General features: G+C 42.1%; 1 protein-coding gene and 1 long non-coding RNA gene across 2 annotated transcripts in view; both read left to right on the top strand.

Annotated features, from left to right (window-relative positions):
* LOC133109469 (equilibrative nucleobase transporter 1-like) overlaps nucleotides 1-11,662 on the top strand; it is a 28,249-nt gene extending 16,587 nt beyond the window's left edge. Inside the window, exons 11-12 of the mRNA XM_061218792.1 lie at nucleotides 4,726-4,849; nucleotides 11,477-11,662. Coding sequence (XP_061074776.1) covers nucleotides 4,726-4,849; nucleotides 11,477-11,662 — 310 coding nt within the window. The remainder of the gene's footprint in view (nucleotides 1-4,725; nucleotides 4,850-11,476) is intronic.
* A 5,749-nt stretch (nucleotides 11,663-17,411) lies between these two features.
* On the top strand, nucleotides 17,412-17,979 carry LOC133110532 (uncharacterized). The gene is made up of 3 exons (XR_009704858.1): nucleotides 17,412-17,431; nucleotides 17,788-17,881; nucleotides 17,933-17,979. It is a non-coding gene; the product is annotated as an uncharacterized LOC133110532 (long non-coding RNA).
* The last annotated feature ends 12 nt before the right edge of the window (nucleotides 17,980-17,991 follow it).

Genomic DNA, 17,991 nt, shown 5'->3' with positions numbered 1-17,991 from the left:
GCTAGAGGCGAGTTCGTCTTTAGCTGACTGGTAACGCTTTCGTTCAACAAATATTTGGACAAGTGAGAGGCCGGGGTTCAAATCCCACCTCGGACTCAGGCAATTTCTCACCTGTTACATATGCTCACCACAGACTGCTAGTCTAAACCATGTATGCTCACCACAGACTGCTAGTCCAAAACCCCTCCACCCCTGCTCCTCCCTCATGTTTAATAGAGTATCGTATATGTGCAGCACGGTGGTCCAGTGGATAGCACTGTCACCTCACAACAAGAACATCCCAGATTCAAATCCAAACAGAGCCTTTCTGTGTGAAGTTGCATGTTCTCCCCCATGTCTGCATGGGTTTCCTCCCACATCCAAAGATACGCTGTTAACAAATAACCGTGTCCTGTGCTGCCGGATCCGTTCTGTGTGTACCCCTCTGGGGGGTGTCTGCTGCCTCCTGCCGGTCTTCTCCATCCATGCCAGGAGGTCTTCCAGAACAGAGCCACACTGCCAAACATACCTGTGTTGCCTTCTCAGATTGTTATAAAGAGTCTTACTTTGACAACAGTGGTGCTGACTGAAGCGAGGTTAAAAAAGGAACAGAGTCTTAATGAGAAGTGGAGGATATTACAGGCTGAAGCAAGGTTAAAAAAGGAACAGAGTCTTAATGAGAAGTGGAGGATATTACTGGCTAGTGGTGTGAAAGGCTGCCAGAGACTGTGGTCTGTGATTTTCCTGCAGAAACAAAGGTCTGGTCTGGTAAAAAAAATTTAAAGTGAGTTTTTCCATCCACCAGCCCACAGTGGCAGGTTAAACAAAAAGAAAAAGTAAAATAATAAACACATTTCCAGAATGGAAGACTTGTGATCTATTAATGGGATCTGTGACTTTGAACAACCCCAAAGGGGTCACTAGTACTAACATTAGATTCTGCCATTACACTCTACAACCACATGAAGGAGACAGAGTTCTACTGTTGCTCCCGATGTAAAAGCACTACAGTACAATAACAGCGGAAACTAGTCTGGTGTTGAACTCAGACCTGGCCAGTGCTGACTGTTTGGAGCAGCCCCACAAGGGAGCGCATAATTGGCCGCAGAACCGATCAGTGGGAGGGTGTCAATCCACTGGGTTTCCCCTGTCTTATCACACAAGAGCCTTTCTTCTGCTCACCTGCACTTTATCAAAATGGCTCTGTATCTGAGTGACATGCAGTGCGGGGGAAGAAGGGGCTGTTGGGAGAGGCAGCTTTTCAGTGCTGAAATTACATCTGTAGGTAAATATGATCAAACGTACTAAATTAGGACAACAGAAAAACAATTTCTGTGATGAAAATAATTATGGAGAAAAAGAGTTTGAATGATGGCCTGGAGAAAATATAACATTAATCAGAGAGATGACAGCTAGCCCAGTATTCCCTCTATTAACACAAGGCTTCTCATTCTAGTCATCTGCAAACTGCAGTGTTAAATGTGATGGACAAAACCTGACAAAAAAACTTATCATTATACACATTATACACATTATTTCACATGGATATACTGTGTTTGAATCATTCCCTTTGCATGTCTGATATCACTCACATTCTGATTTCTGATACAGAGCTGGATGGACAACCACCATCTAAAGCTCAACCCAGGTAAGACTGAAATGATCTTAATTCCTGCTCTAACCTCTCTGGATCTCTCCATTTCCCTAGGGGATACCTCAGTGACGCCATCGCCCCATGCAAGGAACCTCGGCGCGGTGATGGACAACAGACTGTCACTATCTGAGAACATTGTGGCAGTCATGCAGATTCCTCCTATACAACATCTGGAGAATCCGTCCCTTTCTCACCCCTTACTCGACCCAGCTCCTGGTCCTGGATGGATTTGACCCGACTGGACTACTGCAACTCTCTCCTGGCTGGCCTTCCAGCATCTGCCATCAGACCCCTCCAACTTATCCAGAATGCAGCAGCTCGTCTGGTCTTCAACCTTCACAAACACTCTCACATCACCCCCCTGCTTACTTCCGTCCAGTGGCTGCCTGTCATGGCTTCGCATCAAGGTGTTGCTCACTTGAGAGAAATAACCATTTGCATGCATTGTTCAGCATTCCAGCATTTACCTCACTACCTATTGAGAAATACTTTTACAATATATGATTGAGACTTGTTATCTTTTAATCTCCACATGGAACAAATGAGCATGAAAAAGCTGCTAGCTGTTCTCTAAGTAATAACTGCTCTAATAAAGTCTCCAAAAGCTTTCCTTTCATTTGCATATCATTACGGAATAGTTTCCAGTAGGCCCAATAGTTTCAACCAGTAATAATGAATGTAATTTCTCTTCCGTGCAACATTCTAAAAATGTTGGAAGTATTATAGGTAATGTTGCTGAATGTTCTCAGAACCTTCTCTGTTAGCTTTGTTTACATGTTTTATGGAATTTATATTCTACTCAAATTAAGCATTATAATGAATCATTAGATTACATTACATTATTGGCATTTGGCAGACGCTCTTATCCAGAGCGACGTACAACAAAGTGCATACCCATAACCAGGGATAAGTTTGCTGAAAGACCCTAGAGGGAAGTACAATTTCAACTGCTACCTGTACAACAAAGATAAGGACGAGGGCCTTTTTTTTTTTTTTTTTTTTGAGAACAAATAAACAAACAAACAGAGCAAAAGTGACCAAAGTGAACTATCCAAACACTGCTTACCTAGCCAACTAAAAATACCGATACACAAAGCACATCACAGAGACAACAATTAAGGTTCACAGGGAGGTAGGGAGGGACGGGGAGTGCTGCTTGAAGAGGTGTGTCTTCAGCTTGCGCTTGAAGGTGGGGAGAGATTCTACAGTTCTGACCTCAACGGGGAGTTCGTTCCACCACCGTGGAGCCAGAACAGACAGTAGTCGTGAGCGTGAGGTGGAGGTTCGGAGAGGGGGAGGTGCCAAGCGGCCTGTGGAGGCTGAACGAAGAGGTCTGGCAGGGGTGTAGGGTCTGATGATTTTTTGTAGATAAGCTGGGGAAGACCCTTTAACTGCTTAGAAGGCTAGCACCAATGTTTTGAATTTGATGCGAGCCATGACAGGCAGCCAGTGGAGGGAAGTAAGCAGGGGGGTGACGTGTGAGTATTTGGGAAGGTTGAAGACCAGACGAGCTGCTGCATTCTGGATGAGTTGGAGGGGTCTGATGGCGGACGCTGGGAGGCCAGCCAAGAGGGAATTGCAGTAGTCCAGGCGGGACAGAGCCATCGCTTGGACCAGGAGCTGGGTCGAGTAGGGGGTGAGAAAGGGGCGGATTCTCCGTATGTTGTATAGGAAGAACCTGCAAGACCGGGGTAACCGCCGCAATGTTCTCGGAAAGGGACAGTCTGCTGTCCATCACCACTCCGAGGTTCCTTGCACTGGGTGACGGCGTGAGTGTGGTATCCCTGAGGGAAATGGAGAGATCCAAATGGGGAGAGGTTTTAGCAGGGATGAATATCATTTCAGTCTTGCCTGGGTTGAGCTTTAGATGGTGGTTGTCCATCCAGCTCTGGATGTCCCTCAGGCAAGCAGAGATATGGGCTGAAACCTGCGTATTAGACGGCGGGAACGAGACGAAGAGTTGGGTATCGTCCGGGTAGCAGTGGTAGGATCGCCCATGTGCAGTGATCACAGGGCCAAGGGAGCGAGTGTAAAGAGAAAAAAGATGCGGGCCTAGGACTGAGCCCTGGGGAACTCCTGTGGCGAGGGGCCGAGGTGTCGATACCGAACCAGCCCAGGCAACCTGTGACTCACTGACGGAGAGGAGCGCAGTCTCTGTCGAGTGGCCCGATCTGAAGCCAGACTGATGGGGGTCTAGCAGGTTGTTGTTAGAAAAGAAAGAAGAAAGTTGAGTAGAAGCAGCTCGTTCTATAGTTTTAGAAAGAAAAGGAAGAAGAGATACTGGGCGGTAGTTCTGGATGATGGAGGGATCCAGAGTAGGCTTTTTTAGCAGCGGAGTGATGTGGGCCCTCTTGGAGGATGCCGGAAAACAGCCGGAAGACAGGGAGGAGTTGACAAGGGAGGTGACAAATGGGAGAATGTCAGGTGTGATAGTTTGGAGAAGGGAAGAGGGGATAGGGTCAAGGGCACAGGTTGTAGGGCGGTGGCAGAGCAGGAGTTGAGAAACATCAGGATTACCTAAATGAAACTACCCATTTTAATGTTGAATAAAGTTTTATATGATATAAATAATTATAATATTCAATTGTCTTATTAATTAAAATAATTTTTCCACTCATTTTCAAATCTAAACAAAATATGTATGAATGGAATCATAAGAAGCACTAAACAAGCTTTACAACCGTGTTTTTTTTATTTATGCACCTGATGCTAACAGTTCAGAGCACTTGTGAAATCCATTCCGATCCTACTAACAAACTGACACACTGAAAACATTGATAGATCCCACATTGTTTGTGTAAATGCATTTCCGAATGATTTACAGTCAAATTTGTTTGGCTCACGTTAAATGATGCCTAATGTGTGTTTCCAGCCTTGTGCTGATCTCTGTTGTGAGCGTAACACATATCCTGAGTTCTCTGAATAAGTTTTTGATTATTATGATTATTATGAGCAGCAGTGCAGCTAGGATGTGTCTCACAATTTAACCACTCTCTCACCTCATTCCCATTGATTCCCCTCTTGCCTCTTTTCCCCCCTCTCATACCATTCACACATTTTCTTCTAATCTCCCTCTCCTGTGGTCTTTAAAGCTTTCCAGTCTGCCACTTAGGGAAGCTGTTTGGTCTGTTATTTGTTCTGTCGACCCTGGTGTTGCTCCTGCAATTCCCCTGCATCATCCTGGTGAATGAGGTGTTGGATGGAGACCCCTTATATGTGAGTACCTCACCACTGTGCTCCACACCCAGCATCCAGTCACAGCATGTATATTTATATCCCAAACCAAAAAATCCATCCATCCATCCATCCATTATCTGAACCCGCTTATCCTGAACAGGGTCGCAGGGGGGCTGGAGCCTATCCCAGCATACATTGGGCAAAAGGCAGGAATACACCCTGGACAGGTCGCCAGTCCATCGCAGGGCACACACACCATTCACTCACACACTCACACACTCATACACTCATACCTACGGGCAATTTAGACTCTCCAATCAGCCTAACGTGCATGTCTTTGGACTGTGGGAGGAAACCGGAGTACCCGGAGGAAACCCACGCAGACACGGGGAGAACATGCAAACTCCGCACAGAGAGGCCCCGGCCGACGGGGATTCGAACCCAGGACCTCCTTGCTGTGAGGCGGCAGTGCTACCCACTGCACCAAAAAAAAAATAATAATCCCCTAAAGCAAAATACTGTGCAGAAGTCTTTGGCACCCTATACTATATAAAGTCTAGGGTGCCAAAGATATATATATGTGTTTCTGCAGGACAGCATTGGCTATCTCAGAGAAGGACCTTTCATTGAATTATTTTTGAAAGAATCTTATCTGTACAGAATGTTATACAGGTGCCTAAGACTTTTGCACAGTACTGTATATTACATCCTAAGTTGCCATACAGAAGGGCACTATATTGCTCCCTTATTGACTCAACTCATGATGCCGGAATACAATGAACAAGGCGAACAAGCAATAGGTACACCATGGCGACTACCAAACTTTTTATTTTATTTTATTTTATTTATTTATTGTCTTTTGGCACTCGTGCTTAACTTAAGTCAATGCATTTAAGTTAATACTTCCAACATATAATAAATAACAAATCTGCAGACTCTGTGGACCTCCCGCACTGGAGTTTGACTGCTTTAGAGGTACAATAGGTAATTTCGGACTCCTAATGGTCAAGAGAGGAATTGCAGCAGCAAACAACCTTAAACCACAACACTGTTCCCACAGTCTTTGAATATAACGCGTAATATTTTTTTTAATATTTGACATTTTAGTAATTCGGCAGATGCTTTTAATCCAAAGCAACTTTCAAGTGCATAGGTTCTTCCACAAGTTAAAGCATCAAAAATATAAAGTGTTATTATACAGTTCCATGCTCTCGTGCACTGTTTTGGAAAGCTGACAGTGACAAACGCAACAGAGCCTGCCGTCTTTTCGTAGTGTTCTATTAAGAAAATGTTCGCCAAACAGGTGACTTTATGAAATCTTGACTTTGGTGTGCTACACAAGACTTATATATATATTTTAGTGAATGTTTTCTAGTGTGCGTGTGTGTGTGTGTGTGTTGGTGGGATTAGTTGACAGGCAAGTCTAATGAGATGATGAAGGGGCCCCAAACTGTTTTAAAGAATGAGGTTTGGTGCCGGAGTGTAATTTGTTCCATGGATACGTGTTCTTTGAGGAGGTTTAACCATTGTGTGATGTTTAATGCATTTCGACTTTTCCAGTTTAGCAGGATAATTTTCTTGGTGACAGATAAGGCGCTGAGTATTGGTTTTGAGTTTTGGATTGGTGGTTTCATTACTGAGAGATCCGAGCAGGCAGAGGGATACTGGAATGCTGCGGCTCAAAATGAGATGAATTCTTTTGATAACTTGCCAAAAGCGTTGAGTTGGTGGGCAGAGCCAGGTGGGGTGGAGGTCATTGTCTGGTGTGTTTAGTATGCAGTGTGAGCATGCGTCATAGTCTGTGTGTCCCATCCTATACATCTTGTGCTGAGTGATATGTGCTCTGTGGATGACTTTGCACTGTATTAGTTGCAAGTTAGTATTGTTAGTCATTGTGAAGGTGTTCCTGTTGATTTGTTGAGTCTATGGTGGATATTTTGAAAGAATTTTCCTTGGGTTGGAGATTTTGCTGATTTCTTCTACTAGTGGGGGTGGGAGTAAATTGTTATATATTGATTTTAGATTTTAGATTTTAGAATAGACTTTAATTGGAGGCATTGAAGGTATTGTTCTTTCCCGATGTTGAACTTCTGGAGCAAATTCTGAAAAGTAATGAATTCATTATTCTGGAAAAGATGTTGGAGGTGTGTGACACCACTTTGTTTCCATGTGTTGAAGGGTTTCCAGGGTTTCATTGAAGATTTGAAGATTTTGTTGATTTTCCACCACGCTGTCAGGGTTGTTGAAATTACGGTGTTATTAAAGCAATTATGGTGTTTTATGGTGTTGTTGAGAAATGGTAAATCGGAGACTGAGATGTCTTTACATTGTGATTATTCTATTTCTAACTATGAGTTTTTCTGTTGGTTTGGGTGAATCCAAATGGTGATATATTGTAGTTGATTTGCCAGATAATAATTCTGAAAATTTGGGGCTTCTAATCCTCCTTGAGTTTTGTGCTTCGCAATGTGACCAATTTGATTCGGGGTGTTTTTCCAGTAGAACTTTCTTGTTATGGAGTTTAGTGAATTAAACCATTTTGTGGTGGGCTGGGTCAGAGTCATTGTGAAGAGGTAATACATTTGTGGAAATATGATTTTTACAGTAGCTATTCTGCCAATTAATGGGAGGGGTACGTTTATCAGCAGCTTAAGTCATCTTCTGTTGTTTTTATTAATGGAGTGAAGTTTAGGTGAAACCACTCTGACAGTCAGACAGAAATGTTTACACCCAGATACTTAATGTTGTGGGAATGGGGAGGGGTGGGTTTTGAGCTGCAGCATTCCAGTCATCACCATATATTGGGTAGAATTGTTGATTTTGTCCAATTTATAGCATAGTCGGAAATGTTGCAGAATGAATTAATGAACATCATGGTTTCTTGTAGAGAGTTTGATGGTTCTTGTAGATACAGCAGCACATCACCGGTGTAGAGGCTAATCTTGTGGTGAGTGTTGAGGGTTTGGATTCCCTTGATGTTGATGTTTTGACCTATTGCAGCGGCAAGGGGTTCGATGAACAGAGCAAAAAGCGATGGAGAGAGTGGGCATCCTTGCCTGGTATCGCTGTGCAGTGTGAAACTCTGTGATGTTAATCCATGAGTAACAACTGTGGCCATTGGTGTACTATACAGAATTCTTATCCAATGAATGAACGATTCTCCGAAACCAAATTTGCATAGCGTTCCAAATAAGAACTTCCAGTTTACTCAATCAAAAGCTTTTCCTGTGTCTAATGGTACAATTAGTGTTTTGTTTTGATACATGAATTAAATTAAATAATCTGCGCATGCTATTTGATGAGTGTCGGCCTTTGATGAATCCGGTTTGATCTGGATGGATTAGTGATGAGTGAACGGTTTCCATTCTGGTGGCTAGTGCTTTACAGATAATGTTTAGGTCCGTGTTGATGAGTGATAGGGGGCAGCAGCTGGAGTAGAGAGTTGGGTCTTTATCAGGTTTCAGTAGTACTGAGATGGGGGCTGTGTTTATGTGAGGAGGAGTTGTTGAGTAATGTTTAATATAAGGACCATTCGAAAAAATAGTGGTAAGATTGTTTTCCAAAAATGTGTATAGAACTCAGCAGGAAAGCCATCAGGTAATGGAGCTTTATGGTTTGGCATCTTATTGAGTGCTGTATGGAGTTCCTTGGGTGTTAATGGTGTGTTGAGTTTGTCTGCTTGTTCTTTATTAAATTGGGGTAATTTAAGGTTATTAAGGAAGGTGTTCATATCTGTTGAGTCTGGATCCTTGTCAGGGGTATATTATTTGCTGTAAAATTCACGAAATGTGTCTCTCTCTTTTTTTTTTCCTACTGGTATAATTAATTTCTCTTTGTTTTGCTTGAGTTGGTTTGCCAGATATTTTCCCGATTTTTTTTTTGAGTTCCTGTTCCTGTTTTTTCTTGTATGATGAGTATGATATAATTACTCCTCTTAATACCACCATTGCGGTTTCCCAAAGTACAGTGGATGAGATAATCGTTTATTTCCATGAAGGATGCCCACTCTCTTCTGAAAATTGTATTGATTCAGGATCTTTAAGCAAGAAGTGTTAAATCTCCATCTCCATGATGGATTGTTTGAGTTTGTTTGGTGTTTAAATTAAATGACACAGGGGCATGATCACTAATTATGATGGGATGAATTTTGGAATTTGAAATATCGGTTATAATTGAGTAACTGGTACTGGTAAGAAAAAAGTCAGTATGAGAGAATGATTAATGGGGCGCTGAAAAGTGTGAATATTCTCTGATTTTTCAGTCGCCAGCTGTCGCCAAGAACAAAATCACTTATGTATTGTTTTAATGTTTCTGTGGAGTGCCAGTTAAGTAGGCTTAAGGATGATCTATCTAGAGTGGGATTAATAACTGTATTGAAGTCACCGCCAATTATGATCGTACAATCGGATAAGCTGGATAGTGAATCTGTCGTGTCTAAGAAACAACAGAATTCAAAGTCCAATCTCTAATTTGTAGCAAAGCAACCCCACGAGGGAAAGCAAGCTCTTCAGGAAAATCAGACGTTATTAGCACAAGTGCACAAAGCCGGACCAGTTCTGCAGAAGTGGACCTCGATTGTTGGTTTCACACACATTTTATACACTTCTTTCAACATAACTCCTCCTCAGAAATACCAGCTGCTCCTGTCCCAATGATTCATCATTGTGGCAATCGCCCAAATTATAATTTCGCTTCGTATGCTATTTTCTAAAAATAACTGTTTTCTTTAAACATGCCGTTTGTTTTGTCAGCTTGATCTTACGAAAGCAATTGCTCTTATCTCATCGTACAGGCATACCAACTGTCTTCCACAAATGTGTTCTCATCAAAAATAATTGGCATGACATCACAGGCTATATTTAAAAATAAATGTTCTTATCGCATTGTACAGGCATACAGCTGTTCTGCAAACTGTCTTTGCCAAAGTTAGCCCATAGGCAGCATACATGTGATTTACATTGATTATAGGCTGCATACATATTGGTATATTTTTGGCATGAAGCTTTGAGAGTTTTGGAGGAACCAGCATGCTCAATTCTAATGGTTTGGCGGTTTAGTCTGATTTTGACTTGTGATTGATTTGTCATAAACAGAGGAAGAAGACCTTGTTCTGTGAATTTTCTCCTACAAATCGAAGAATGAATGGAAGAAAGCAGGGTCATCATTATTGGGTGTGTATATGTTTGCAATAGTTAAGTTGTTGTTGTTAATGGAGGCGTTGATGATAACATATTGCCCTTCAGGATCAGAGATGGTAGTGCTATGGATTAATGGAACTTTTATGTTCATTAAAATCGACACACCTCTTTTCTTAGAATTGTATAATTAATTAAATTGTGGGGTTTTCAATTTCTGATTTTCGGATTCTCTTCAGTGAGTTTCTTGTATTAGGCATATGTCTGCTTGTAATTTGATCAGATGATTTATAATTTTTGTTCTCTTTGCGACTACCGAACTTAGAGACCACAGGTCAAGGAGAACCGAACACCTAGTTAGGGAATGGTTCAATAGTGACTAAACAAAACATATGCCAGTGAGAATATAAACTTCTAGCTCCGCTAGAGGTGACAGAGCTATTAATACGAGGCGAGCAGGGAAGAGGTACTGCAGTGAATAAGGGCGGCACCATTATGGAGAAGGGAGCCCAGCCCAGGGTGATAAAAGGGGAACAGAGCCCTGAACCTAGCCCAGGCTAACGAGGTTCCTGCATAGCTTTTGAATGAGATGAATGTCATTCTTCGGCTAACGTGAACCACACTTGAAAAATGACACAGCGTAACTGATCAAGTGCCAATGAAAGAAAAATAAACAAAATGGGTATGGTGTATGGTGATATTTCTTGCAAAGCTGTTGTTGAATGTTCTTGTTTTAAAATTCCTCAAATTCCAGATCATTGTCTTACAGCTGAACATTCTGTACACTGTCATACACCTCCAGGTGACACAGTGCTCATGCACGCACACTGCTTACACCCCACCTTTACACACACAGGAGAGTCAGCACCCAAACAGGGTGCCAGTGCATATTACAAACTGATTACACCCCTCCTCCTCCAACTGGAGGGCAATAGGTACACCCCACCTACTACTGAAGTTAGAGATAACCGCCAGGTAGCACGCAACACAGCAGACAGCGAGAGCAACCAGACAGGGGCGAGAAAGAAACCTAAACCCTGAATGCCAGGGAGCTCCCCAGAACCATCGCTATAAATGCACAGATGTAATGATCTGAAATGATGAACAGGCGTGAAAGTGGGGAACAGGTAACAAGACTCAGGTGAAACGAATAACAAGATGACAGGACTACGGAAAGAGAACAGAGTCAAAATACACAGGAATAGGGAAATACAGCCTGCAGCCTTGGACCCGCAGCGAGAGGACGCTTGTTATTCGATGAAACGCTACCATGATTTTGTCATGCCAGTAAGGCTATTTGAATTTAATTGAATTGAATGTGAAATATGAAAATGCAGCTGCCATTTCAAGGCAACATGAGAGGGAGCAGGGATTTGAAAGAGTCCAAAAGGTCTATGGCAAATAATTTTCTGAAATACATTAAACCAGTATAATAAAACCAAAGTATTTTAAATACATATTTGACCCAGATCTGTTCTGACAAATAATACATGCACAGCTGTTCCAGTCTCTTCTCTTCCTCCCTCTGCAGATAAACATAGCCCTGTGCATCCTGTGCCTGGCGCCATTCATTCACCCGGCCTATGTCTATATCTGCTGGCGCAGATTGGCCAATCAGAGAAGACGCTCCGCCCAGCCACCTCCCAACGATGAGAACACCTTCTCTGGAGACAATGAAGACAAACCCCAGGATGCCTTGCACCTTATTTCCTTTTAGGTCTCTCCTTTAATTTAATCGCAGAATAAAAATATCCACATCTGAACATAAAGGCAAATTCATACATTTCAAAGAGAATACACATTATTTTGTTTGTTATGCCATGGGTATGGTGAAATCAGTATAATAATTTACCATTTCTATCTTTGCAGTCGATTTTCTCGAAACCTGATTTTGGATGATATTACGGGACCAATTATTTTTGTTATTTTTGTTATTATCTGGAAGATATAATGCAAAGATGCATTTTTGGTGCAACATAACCTAATCAGTGTGTACCAACTGCATTGCAATTGTGACAAGATCAAGCCAAAATGTGACCAGCAGACATGGCATCAGAGATATCATGTTACATTGAACCGAAAATGCATGGAGGTACATACTTCAATTATCGTTCTAGATCTGTAACTGTTCCTAGTCACACGTGCACACGTTTCATTTCAGTGGTAGTGTACATTCTTTGAAAGAAGTAGTGTCTTCTTTTCTGATAATATTGCTGGGAAACATGCCTGTTTATGTCATTGTCCAAAGTCAAGGGTCTATTTTGTGTGACGATGCAGAATGATGAAGCTAACCGTAGATAGTTGTCAGTGTCAGTAGTTAAGAAAATAGCATAGATGAGTGAACACCACTGTTGGTAACACAAAGTTTTACCAAATAATTAAAGTGACCGTTTTCTCAGGAAGCAGCAAATCCGATGTTTGTGTCTTGAGTCAGGAAAGTATTTATTGCAGGAAGCCAGCATGAAGGATTCACACAAAAGTATCCATCGAACCATTGGAGTTCGGGGACTTTATACAAGTACATTTGCATGTATTCAAATTTGGGTGCTAAATACAGTGTGACCTCTGATTGGTCATTCGTTATACAGGGTTGCCCTATAGGCTGCAATTTCTACCGCTGTGTTTTATTGGTTGTCTGTAAAACAATGGAAGCTTCCTGCGGACATTAACATGCATATGTGAAGTTTTTGTAATACACAAATCTGTCTGTCTCCCAACAAACACCAAAGACAATTAAAATGCCATAAAACACAAAAGAGGATCTCTAGAGAAAACAGACCAACAGAAAGGTCACCAAGTTATCAAAATTGGATTGATTTTTGGAATTTTTGGAAGTTTTTTGAGAAGAGCGAAATTCAAGGTGGTAACAGGTGGACCTGCTATAGCTAGATGGCTAGCAAACTCCTATAGCCCAGTGGTCCAGTCGGGAAATCTGTCTGATGTGGTGACCAACTCTCCAGTAACAAACTTAGGAACCCCAAGACGAGAGATGACCAAGAGAGGTCCAATCAGCTACAATGTACAGAGGGAGAGCTTCTCCAAGAGAACTCTAAAACTAGAGAACTAAAGCCACTTCATGATACCATCCATGCATCCATCATCTTAACCCGCTTATCCTGAACAGGGTCACAGGGGGGCTGGAGCCTATCCCAGCATACATTGGGCGAAAGGCAGGAATACACGCTGGACAGGTCGCCAGTCCATCGCAAGGCACACACACCATTCACTCACACACTCATACCTATGGGCAATTTAGACTCTCCAATCAGCCTAACCTGCATGTCTTTGGACTGTGGGAGGAAACCGGAGTACCCGGAGGAAACCCACACAGACATGGGGAGAACATGCAAACTCCGCACAGAGAGGCCCTGGCCGACGGGGATTCGAACCCAGGACCTCCTTGCTGTGAGGCAACAGTGCTACCCACTGCACCATCCGTGCCACCTCACTTCATGATACTTCTGTCTTTATTGACAATCATTGATCACTCCCATTAGAATGTACCCACCAGTTACTGTCCTCCACACTGGCAAGCATCTCTAAGCCTCGTCTCCCGCTGATTACTCCCAGAGTGCCCAGCCCTGCCCAGGTGCCAGTGACTTCATGCCAAAGCCATTACTGATTATAAGCGAAAGACAGAGAGATCCTAATCTCAACGACCAGTTACTGAAGATGTAGTAAAAGGGACCAAAAAGGACCTGACCGCTCTGACCAGATGGACAAATACTCTAAGGTAAGTCTAAGGCTACAAAAGAGTGAGTATATAGTGCAGGGAGTATAGCCATAGTAACTGCCATAGTAATCCTGAGGCAAGCAGCCAGCATCCCAAACATTATTCTTCTGCTTGTTTTCCAAGTGGCTATCTTTGCAAAACCTACTGGCTAGTGACTATTCTGTATGACAGTCCCAAATGTCTTTGGTAAAAGGGAGAGAATGGCCCATTGGTGGCTAGCAGGGAGCAGGCTCCCCTGAAAGGACTCCAGCTGCACATGATGAAAGTCCTCCCCATAAAACTCAGATGGCAACCCATCTCCTCCTGGTGCCTGGCAGGAGGATATCTGCGCGACTGTTGCAGTTTCACTGAGTTTAACCCTGTGACCACATACTGTATTCTGTCCTTCCCTGTCCTGTGCCAGGATAATAACAAGAACATTATTGTAATGCCAGCATGATCCAGCACATCCAGTACATGCTTTGGAATGTGGTCCATACATTTCTGATAAGATAAAAACCTGTTTTTATGTGTTTAAAATTAAATGATGCAGTATAGGTAGGAGGGAAGGGAGGAGGAGGGATGAGTAGAGGGCTTATAAGATGGAGGGAATGAAAGGAACGGAAGCAATGAAAGAAGACCTAGGCACAGGTGCAGAGAGCACACAGGTATGTCTAGTAGTTATTATTGTGAATTGCCACCAGGTTGTGGTCAGATAACCTTTTTGTTCATTTCGTGAATAAGTTCATCATTAATTAGTTTGCAGTCTTAACGTTATATATACACTCACCGAGCACTTTATTAGGAACATTACTTTATTACACCTATTTATTCATGCGATTATCTAATCAGCCAATTGTGTGGCAGCAGTGCAACGCATACAATCATGTAAAGAGCTTCAGTTAATGTAGACATCAACCATCAGTTGGGGAAAATCTAAGTTACTTAGACCGTGGATCGATTTTCACGCACACTAGTCTCTAGAGTTTGCAAAGAAGTTCTGCAGACAGAAACGCCTTGTTAATGAGAGGTCAGAGGAGAAATGCCAGACTGGCCAAAGCTGACAGGAGGTTGACATTAATGCAAATAACCACTCCATTACAAAAGTGGGATGCAGAAGAGCATCTCTGAACACACAATGCATCATAAGTTTAAGTGGATAGGCGACAGCAGTAGAAGTCTGAAAAATAAGTTAAATAAGTTAATAAATACCTAATAAAGTGCTCGGTAAGTGTATAATCTTGTATTTTGAGTTCCATCCATCCATCCATCCATTATCTTAACCCGCTTATCCTAAACAGGGTCGCAGGGGGTCGAGTTTAAGAGCTGAGCAAGGACTCCAAAATATATGTTATATAAAACAAAGAAAAATGAAATGTGGAAGACGGAAGATGAACAAGGAAGTACAATGGTATGAAAAAGTGTTCATGATTTCTTATTTTTTTGCATGTTTGTCACACTTAAATGTTTCAGATCATCAAACAAATTTAAATATTAGTCAAAGACAACACAAGTAAACACAAAATGCAGTTTTTAAATGAAGGTTTTTATTATTAAGGGAGAAAACAAATCCAAACCTACATGGCCCTGTGTGAAAAAGTGATTGCCCCCCCTGTTAAAACATAACTGTGGTTTATCATTTTCATTTCAGTCATTTGACAGACGCTTTTAATCCAAAGCGACTTACAAGTGCATAGGTTCTACCATAAGACCATAAGTCGAAGCATCACATCCAGAACTAGCAAAATACACATGAAATGCTGTTCTAAACATAGTTGTCATCATAAGTGCATTTTTTTTATTTAGACAAGGATAGGGATATCAGAAAGGAGGGGCAGGGGAAATCAGGAGGGAGGACTAAGGTAGAAAAGGTGGGTTTTGAGTGGGTCGAAATAGGGGGAGGGATTCTGCTGTTCTGACAGTGGTAGGCAAGTCATTCCACCACTGAGGAACCAGAACGGAAAACAGGCGTGAACGTGCAGCTCGACCGCCAGGTGCACGTAGAGAGGGAACCATAAGGCGACCAGAGCTGGCAGACCGGAGTGGTCTAGCTGGGGAGTAGGGAGTGATCAAGGATTGTATGTACGGTGGGGCAGTCCCCTTAGCAGCCTGAAATGCCAACACTAGGGCCTTGAAACGGATGCGTGCGGCAATAGGAAGCCAGTGGAGGCTAATGAGGAGCGGGGTGACATGAGCCGACCTGGGCTGACTGGTGATCAGGCGGGCTGCAGCATTCTGGACCAGCTGGAGGGGCTTGATGGCACACGCTGGGAGACCGGGTTATCAAACCTGAGTTCAATTCCTCTAGCCACACCCAGGCCTGATTACTGCCATACCTGTTCTCAATCAAGAAATCACTTAAATAGGACCTGCCTGACAAAGTGAAGTAGACCAAATGATCCTCAAATGCTAGACATCATGCCGAGATCTAAAGAAATTCAGGAACAAATGAGAAAGAAAGTAATTGAGATCTATCAGTCTGGAAAAGGTTATAAAGCCATTTCTAAAGCTTTGGGACTCCAGCGAACCACAGAGAGAGCCATTATCCACAAATGGCGAAAACATGGAACAGTGGTGAACCTTCCCAGGAGTGGCTGGCCGACCAAAATTACCCCAAGAGCGCAGCGACGACTCATCCAAGAGGTCACAAAAGACCCCACAACAACATCCAAAGAACTGCAGGCCTCACTTGCCTCAGTTAAGGTCAGTGTTCATGACCATAAGAAAGAGACTGGGCAAAAATGGCCTGCATGGCAGAGTTCCAAGACGAAAACCACTGCTGAGCAAGAAGAACATTAAGGCTTGTGGCTGAATTACAACAATTCTGCAAAGATGAGTGGGCCAAAATTCCTCCACAGTACTGTATGAGACTCATTGCAAGTTATCGCAAACGCTTGATTGCAGGTGTTGCTGCTAAGGGTGGCCCAACCAGTTATTAGGTTTAGGGGGCAATCACTTTTTCACACAGGGCCATGTAGGTTTGGATTTGTTTTCTTCCTTAATAATAAAAACAATAATAATAATTATATATAATAATAATAATAATAATAATAATAATAATAATAATAATTTAAAAACAGCATTTTGTGTTTACTTGTGTTGTCTTTGACTAATATTTAAATTTGTTTGATGATCTGAAACATTTAAGTGTGACAAACATGCAAAAAAATAAGAAATCAGGAAGGGGGCAAACACTTTTTCACACCACTGTACTGTCAGTCTGACACTAAATACAAATGATCCTTTAAAAGTGCTTTTTATGAAGAGCGTCACGGTTATCTTCATTAGGATTAATGATAAACTATATAAAAGCTTTGTATTTTTTGGCTTTTTGTAAAGCATTCAACAGCATTCAAAATTGGGCCTTTAACACATTTGGAGAGTCATTTTGATATTGTATAATCTGTAGTTAGGAGATTTATAGATCACCAGTTCTTTAACAGCCCAAAGTGTCCCTTCTTTTACAAAACGGAGATAACCGCTCAGGATGTCAGCCTGTGTGCTCTGCACCATACAACTGTGTCATGTGGCAGTATATTAATAAGAACATTGTTTACCTACCAGCATGTTCCAGCAAAACATTTGCTGTACATACTTTAGAAATTTGGTCATTGCATTTCTGGTGAGATAAAAACCTGTTTTAAGGTTTAAAGGTGAAATAAATGAGTAAACAAATGAGTGAAGCGAGAAGGAGGAGGAAGGGAGAGTACAGGGCTATATAAGTCCATGGGACGAATTAAATAACAACTGGGCACAGATGTAGAGAGCATACAGGTATGTCTTATGGTGACAGTATTACACCAGGTTGTGGCCATAGAACCTTTTGGTTCATTTAGTGAGCAAGTTCATAATTATTTAACCAGGATTCATACGATAATGTTTTCAGTGGTGATAGCCATTTTGTCTATTTGACTAAATACTATATACTTGGTGTCTATTAACTTAACACTAATTTTCTCTTGTGTGGTGAATTATTTTATTTTCATTACAACTGCAATGAAATACCCATTACTGAGAACTGTAGTCACATGAGTGCGCAATATTGTCTCTGTAAATGTTCAGCTTCCACATTTCCATGGTTTTGCCACTTCTTGTAATATTTCATTCTTTTTTTCTCTTTTATCTGTCAGTGATCAGAGGAGCAAAAAGGTAAAGGACAGAAATAAGTCAGAGGTAGAGGACTGAAAAAGAGGGAGAGGTTAAGGACTGAGAATAGAGGGAGAGGTAGAGGACTGAAAAAGAGGGGGAGGTTAATGACTGAGAATAGAGGGAGAGGTAGAGGACTGAAAAAGAGGGAGAGGTTAAGGACTGAGAATAGAGGGAGAGGGAGAGGT

The sequence above is a fragment of the Conger conger genome, chromosome 14 (genome assembly GCF_963514075.1).
Source record: "Conger conger chromosome 14, fConCon1.1, whole genome shotgun sequence".
Taxonomy (NCBI): domain Eukaryota; kingdom Metazoa; phylum Chordata; class Actinopteri; order Anguilliformes; family Congridae; genus Conger; species Conger conger.
The sequence above is the reverse complement of the archived record's forward strand: the minus strand, read 5'-3'. Positions and strand labels throughout refer to the sequence as shown.